The sequence below is a fragment of the Spodoptera frugiperda genome, chromosome 26, assembly GCF_023101765.2.
Source record: "Spodoptera frugiperda isolate SF20-4 chromosome 26, AGI-APGP_CSIRO_Sfru_2.0, whole genome shotgun sequence".
Classification (NCBI taxonomy): domain Eukaryota; kingdom Metazoa; phylum Arthropoda; class Insecta; order Lepidoptera; family Noctuidae; genus Spodoptera; species Spodoptera frugiperda.
In genome coordinates this window covers 5987937-5995496 of record NC_064237.1, presented here as the reverse complement: position 1 = coordinate 5995496, position 7560 = coordinate 5987937, and the positions used below count along the sequence as shown (strand labels likewise).

The 7560-nt window shown below is 36.1% G+C and overlaps 1 protein-coding gene across 2 annotated transcripts; it reads right to left on the bottom strand.

Annotated features, from left to right (window-relative positions):
• Positions 1-341: 341 nt before the first annotated feature.
• On the bottom strand, positions 342-6180 carry LOC118264317 (phenoloxidase-activating enzyme). 2 transcript variants are annotated; one of them, XM_035576791.2, is made up of 7 exons: positions 6049-6180; positions 5674-5831; positions 4659-5085; positions 4013-4168; positions 2817-2985; positions 1833-2029; positions 342-1224 (listed from the first exon to the last, which is right to left on the bottom strand). In XM_035576791.2, the coding sequence occupies exons 1-7, from the start codon at positions 6110-6112 to the stop codon at positions 833-835; spliced, it is 1563 nt and encodes a 520-aa protein (XP_035432684.2). In that variant the 5' UTR covers positions 6113-6180; the 3' UTR covers positions 342-832. The 2 variants fall into 2 exon arrangements, with proteins under 2 accessions (XP_035432684.2, XP_035432685.2); XM_035576792.2 differs by lacking the exon at positions 4013-4168 and having other exon boundaries at positions 344-1224.
• Between the last annotated feature and the right edge of the window lie 1380 nt (positions 6181-7560).

The following is a 7560-nucleotide window of genomic DNA, read 5'->3' as shown; positions in this document are numbered from 1 at the left end:
AGGTACATTGAAAGAGAATTTAGTTTAAGTATCTTGTGTTTTTTGCAGTCTGTTTGAAGTTCGGGTCAAGAGTTTTAGATTGATATTTAAAAAAAATAAAAATATAATAAGTAAATATTCGTTTATTTCTCTCATCATTAATTGAATATACATAAAACTATTATACGATAAACGTGAGACTGGTGTCCGCTGTAGCTAAAACCCGTATTACAGATCACCAGGCCAACCCTTCGACGCAATTCATCACTTACTTACTAAATTGCATGACATATTCAGATGTATGAGCAAATATCTACTTCTTTCCATATGCAAAGAATGCAAAAACCTGGACATTAAAGTTTTTGCTATTGTTATACGCATGCATTATAATATTTTCAATAAAATTAATCTTTCACTTGAATGAACAATTTTGCAATAGCTGAATACGCTGCCAATTTACGCGCCACAAAGCGGACCTGCCAACGCCACGACGAAAACAGCTACAAAATATCGCCACCTCGAATTTTACCGCTACATTTTTCAGTTCATAAAAGTTTATTTGTTGCTCGGTAGCATGCAAAACCTAGTTCTAGGGAAACTGAGACCTTTCGTAGCCGGCAATCATTCCGCAATAATATGCTACATTTAACACACAACGTTTGCCTGGCGAACTTGGGACTCGGGGAGACTTTTTGCTAAATTTATTGTACGGAAATGAATTGAATTATTAACTTTGATTTCGTTTATTCGTTGGTGGAAGACTTACATTTTATTTTCTTAGACTAGAACTTATAATTACTACTTCACGATTCACATGAGATTTCTTTGAGTACGAGCAACACGAGTGAAATAATTAATTCTTCATATTGCTCTGTATCCAGTCTCTGTAGTGGTAGACGTTAGTGTAGAGTGACGGCACGGAGGTCCCACAGGGCGAGTCCGCCCTCTTCCCACTCACGACACCCACTACTTGGTACTTCCCGCCGTACACCGTCATGAGTGGCCCGCCAGAGTCTCCTTTGCATGTGTCCTCGCCTGTGTAACCCGCCGCACACATTTGTCGTCTTGACAAGTTCGGGTAGAATTTTATGCATTTTTCCTGAGGCACTAGATTGACGATTGTTGATTGTTTGATGTTCGATCGGTAGCGGCCGTTCCGACCCCACCCGGCGACGGCTAGACGAAGGTTCGAGAAATCCGGACTGTCGATGTCAATGGATGGCAGGCAGATGGGTCGAATGTAGTCTGAAATGAAAGGAAACGTAATATCAGAGGAAATGTTAAAGTAACAAGGTTATTTTTGTTACATATTTAATAATATGACAATAGAGAACAATTGGGTATTATTTGTGGAAATTGTTTGTAAGCTAATACTGCAAAACTTATGGTTCGCGTGTTTATCAACAAGTTCAGAAGATGTTTTGAACACGAGCAAGTAACAAAGTTATTCAGTCGGTTCATAATCCAAATTGTTTTGTATTAGTTGGTACATTTATTAACAATATTGTTTAACCCGATCTGGTTTAGAATAATAATCAGTAAGGAATTATCTTGGTTGAGAAATTCTTGATGAAAATTTTCATTCTGGTTATTCTTTAGAGACTTTTAGATTAAGTTCGGTTGCTTAGTTGCTATTTAAACTTAAGTAAGCCTCTATTGATTCATGTAACTCATAATAGATTTAGAAAATACATAGTTTTGAACTAACTTAAATAATACAATTGGTCAAAACATTTTCACATGGAAACTTCTTTTTTTTTTCGAGGGAGGAAAATCATCCAATCACTTCTCCCGCCATGGGTGACTTACTAAAAAGCCATCCCATTCCCGCTAGGCAATAGAAAATAACTTACCTGTATAAGGTGCGTTGCCTTGTAACCTTATCAAAGCAATGTCATTGGTGAGCTGTGTGTCATCATACTGTGGATGCAGTACAACATCCTCGGCCTTCATCACGATGTTCTCTATACACTTCTGCCCTTCACCCAGCACGTTCTTACAGTCTCGTGGGAATGTACGCTTGTCGTATTCTGCTAGGTATATGTCCACACTGGAATGAAAAAGGTTAGTTAGTTAATAAATCATTGAGAACAAAATTATAAGGAAAAGAGTCATTCTAAAATATTAGTGTTTTATAGGTATTCGTTTATATTGTCGAGTTAAGTTTACAATATACCGTATGACTGGTGAAATACCTTCAATACTTATGGTGAGTACTCGGTACTCCATTCTTGTTAATTTGCTATAAAAATAGATGCTTAATTTTTTATCGAAATGTCTCTAAAAATTTGTAAAATTTGGATAGATCTCGATGTAGGTAGGCAACAGCTGTAAAGTGTAGGTACCTATGTATTCTGTGTTGATAGCGCGCTGCGCGACTCGTGCGTCCGCGTGTTGTCCAAGTATTCCGCAGAAAAATAAATAAATACCGGACTCTCGGTGTACTGTGTACGAAGTTTACTAAGAAGTTATTTAATATTTCATTTTTATCACGTCCTCAAATATTGAAGGTATCTCACCAGTTATCCCGTATAAGTAGATAGGTAATCTTTTTAACATAAGTAGAAATATAATGATTCTAATGACATCATCATCATATCAGTCATAAGACGTCCACAGCTGAACATAGGCCTTTAAATAGGCATCCAAACATGTTATAAGTTTTAATATCGATTTCACTATGTTCAGTTTAATTAGGCGATTAAAAATATGATAGTGCACATTGCCGTAACTACCTGTAAGTTAATTTTAGCAAAATAATTTCGAGAAATTGTCAAGCATTTCCTAAATGGTATTCGAATTGATCATTACGAATCAATTGCATACAGTATACTTACTCAACAACTTTGCCTCCCTGATCAAAAATGCAGTGACCGGCAGTCAGGACATACTTCGAGCTGATGAGGGAACCTCCGCAGTTGTAGCCCTGTCTCTTGTCTCCATAGTCGAAGGTTACTTCCAGGAGGACAGTCCAGGGGAACTGCTCCAGTTCGGTTTCCCGACCACCTGCAAAGATACAGCAGTTTAGAAGTGTCTTTGGATTATGTTGGATTAGACACATTGAAAATATTGAGTAATTTATCAATTTTCCTTTTTTATGTTACTTTTACCTATAATTTTAATAAAAAAATGTATGTTAAATATTTTAGTCCTAGTTTTTATTGAGTCTACATATTTAAGTTGAAGTAATTTTTAATAATATTGTAATTGATAATTACTTAAAAAAACAAAAACAAATAAAATAATCGAGTAGAAGTCATATACCGCGTTTAATTAGAAATTATAACTTTAAAAGAATTAATTTAAAGTAAGAATAAAATATGCCTCAATAAAAATTGCACTCATTAAATTGCAATTTCAATTAAAACATAATTTTGTCAAAATTGCAATTAGGTAGGTGTAATTATTCTACTTAATAAACGAGTTTAAACAAACTAGCAGTATTTAACTATTTAGTTAATGGCATTGTTGGTAACTTTATGTCACAATTTGCGCGAATTCCAAATGTAAATAACGGTTAGTTAATTAAAATATCTATTATGTGATATTTATATGTGGTTAATTATTGCGGCATAAAATACGTGGTAAATGAATTGTACGAAGAAGCCAATAACGGTAAAACGAGGTGAATAGGTACAAGGAAATTCTTCATAGTATCTATTCACCCTTCTTCTGTTCCTATTCACCTTTCGATCCCTATTCACCCCGTTATACCGTTACATACATACATTTATTCATACATACATATCGTAACGCCAATTTAGCAGGTCCTAGTTGCTCGAGCGGTCAGTAAACACGACTGCACAAGATTCTGGCACGTTATTAGAGTGTGCACACCCACTTTTTTTTAATTTTTAAAGAGTAGGCCTAAGTCAAACATTTATAATTAGAGAATCTGTAATGAATTAATATTTTAGAAGCTTTATTTTACTGTCAATTTTATGTGCATCTTTATCCATTGATAATCACTAAATCAAGGCAAATCACGTTAAACTAAAACTACATTATTTTATTAATTTCAATAATACATTACCTGCGATACGATTGCCAATGGTTACTTCAGGAACATCCTTAGCTTCCCTTATGAACCGTCCTTGAGGTCTGTTGTAAGGCCAAGCAGTGTTACCGTAATAGTTATTCCCATTATTTCTAGGCCCCTCGTCATAATAGGATGGTGGTTTAGGCCTGTCTGTGCAAAGAAAATAAAAGTTGTGCAGAGAAGAAGAAAAGTGTTCAAAGAAAGCAGTAGTGGGAAGATATTGTTCTATTAAGTACGAAGGTTTGCAGATGTAAGGTTAATCTTTTTAAAAGCTTCACACATGAACATCTGACCAAAGGCCTCTTCTCGCACGGAGAAGGTTTAAGCATTAATCACCACGCTTGCTTGCCGTGAAAAAATACAGAAAACCACGAATCGAAGTCACGGTCTTCATTATAAAAGTTTAAAAAAAGAATTATCTTAAAAATCATTTCGAAATGCGTTCTTCATCAATCAAGGAACGCACCTTAGTAGCATAAAATATGCAAAACAAAACATTGCTTTAAAACATCCGTGAAACTTTTAATTAAAATTCCGAAACATCCTGCACCTGATCAGACAAGCGTTTTACAAATAAAAACTGATTTACTTTGCGCGTTAAAAGCGTGTGTAGTGTACAGTGTGTTTCACAGTAACTTACCGATAATCCTGTCGCTATCAGACGCCTCGCGGCCGCAACATCCTGTATCAGGGTTCGGGGGTAAGCTTGTTACAGGGCATTGACCCCGCTGACTATTACCCCCACGACCTTGTCCACGAATAGGAAAAAATGGACTCGCTGTCACATACGGACTGTTATTATTATTAAAATAGTTTCTAGACCCCTGATTGTTGTACCCATTCCCGTCATAATCCGGGCTACCTTGATTTCGGTACTCATTATCTTCATTCGATCCCCAACCATTATCACTTGGGTTATTTCTGAATCCGTAACCGTTTGGGTTTTGCGAGTTAGGGTAATTATTGTAACCAAGGTTTCTGTCATCATAATTATTATTTTGGCGGCCGAAATTATTGTAATTGTTGCGTCTGTTTCTCACTGATCGTTGGACGTCGGAACAGCATACCTGAAATATTTATGAAAAATAAGTACAGTCTTAATTATTTACTCACGGATGCACTGACGGAGTCTCAGATTTAATTGGAGGAACGTTTCATTACTTTTCGATTTTATTATTTTTAACACGTACTTTATATTCAGTAGGTATATAGTATTCTATGAGACCCGTAACGTAACTAGCGAAGAGTTTACCTGCTTTGTTTTTAAAATTAACCCTTAATTAAGGAGAATAAGGCATAATATGTTGTGTCACACGATAATACCTCACACAGCCAGCTTCTATCCGCAATATAACGAAATTGGAAAAATATTTTTGCCCGGTATCCTCTTAATTATTTTCCGATAGTTCGCTAGCTGTCATTAAACTTTTTAATTATGAAATTTCCGTGTAAATACGTTACGGTACGCAGATCGATGGGCTCATAATTACGGAGTTATTTATGGGACCATTTTATCCTGTTGCATTTACGATTTACGGTTCACGTGTTTTTAATGATATTTTTGGTGATTAACGGATAATGGGGATATAGAATGTCTGTACAAAGTTTGTTGTGAATGGGGATGAAGTGTTACGAGTTATTAATGGCATATTTACATATTCTCCGGTAGAGATGGGTGCGAATCCAAAGAGGTTGCTCAATTCATAATCTTCGGATGATGAGCAGGGGTATTTAAGTTGCAAATCTTCTTGCTCTCCTTTGCTTAGTTCCTTGAAAGCTGGGCATTGTTCTACTTTTAAACACGCATCGCATTCTAAAACATAAATTGTTCGATATTTATTAATAGGTACACCATTTCTGCTCTTTACTGCATTTAAAACAGTTTTCACGGTAGCACATCTCCTTTTTTAAGGAAGACTTAATTATATTGTAAACTTAAGCTGACTGAAAATCATATAACACTTTAAAAACAAACAAAAACAATCACAAACTCCACGACGAAGAAATAAAAACACTTCAAGAAAATTTACCCTCAGAAACGGCTCTCGATATTGACGATATCACTATAAAACTAATAACAACACAGATTTTCATTGTAACCTCTTTAAATTGACAACACTAGGCCTTAGAATACACTGATCATGTCCACACCCTGCTGACTGCAAGAGACATACTACGCCTTGGTCTTCAATACTTCGCTAATTATCTAAAGGCAGCTTGGGTATTTAATACTTAATTACAAGTCGCATCACTGATTGGACTATTAGTTTTATAGACTACTTAGATTACGAAACTATGACATTCTTAGAATGTAACAATACTCTGGTTCTGATGGAAAGAACACGTGGAAAGTTCGTTGTCGTGAGGAAAATTTTATTTTTGTACCCTTTTCCTTAACATCTTGTTGGTTTAATGGATTGAGTTAAGTGCGTAAGTAAGTTTTTGATAGTGATAGTTTTGGTTTTGATGTGATGCAACGTCACGCCTTTTTTCCCTGAAGGGGTAGGCAGAGGTACACATTACACGTAATGCCGCTATACAATGTGCATCCACTTTTCACCATTTGTGTTATAAGTCCCATGTAATAATGGGTGAGGAATATTGCCATATACTAGGCACAATTCCAGACTCCATACTACTACTGAAAAAAGACCAATAATACTTTGACCGACTCGGGAATCGAACCCGAAACCCGTTGTCCGGTAGTCGCAATTGCGAACACTCGACGGACGAGGCAGTCAAACAACGTTTTGGTTTTGAGTCCAGTTATTTCGGCCCATAATCGACATAAGTTGGTCAAAACATGTCGGACTAGTTACAGGAAAAATGTTTGATATTATGAATGAAGATTGGATGTGTCACGTCGTTTTAGGCTCAAAGGTATTTCGGGTCGATGAACGAAAACCGCTGTCCTGAATCTATCGAAAATAGTGAGGCAGATTTAAATAGAGCATGTGAATAAAACATAGGACATAGAACAGAGATAAGACGGCTGGAACTGCTATTTGTATAAAATCAAAGGGATTTAATTCCGCTCTTTTGTACTAAATATTATAGGGTTACATCTCACATATTATAACTTGTTACCTTTCTGAATACACAGTCATGTAATTCTATTACACCTTGTAAACAACTATAGTACCGAAAAGAAAAACAATAGACTTCGAAAAGAAGACAAACACCCGTATTCACAAACGATACTTTCCTCAGTGAAGTAGCAACGCTCTGCGAAGTAAGGCATTTCTCACTGCGTAACATCTGGCAAGCCTTTCAATTCATAAACGATACTTAAGCGACCCTTGTCTAAGCAAACCCGTAGCGTTGAATAGAGCTCTGTGATTGGTTCTCGTATGTTGCGTATTTCACGTCGCTGCTTGACGTTCATATCAGTTGTCATACAACAACGTCAAAACATAAACAGTTACCGGTAACCAAGAACAATTTTGAGTTGTCATACAACAACGTCAAAATATAAATAGTTACCGGTATCCAAGAACAATTTTGAGTTGTCATACAACAACGTCAAAACATAAACAGTTACC

Excerpts from the sequence above, each read along its gene's own strand:
- LOC118264317 (XM_035576791.2), bottom strand. The coding sequence starts at position 6,112 with ATGAAAATCTGTGTTGTTATTAGTTTTATAGTGATATCGTCAATATCG. Across the intron at positions 4,169-4,658 it reads TGATAGCGACAGGATTATCG|ACAGGCCTAAACCACCATCC; the intron begins GTAAGTTACTGT and ends TTCTTTGCACAG. Across the intron at positions 2,986-4,012 it reads CATTGGCAATCGTATCGCAG|GTGGTCGGGAAACCGAACTG; the intron begins GTAATGTATTAT and ends GTATCTTTGCAG.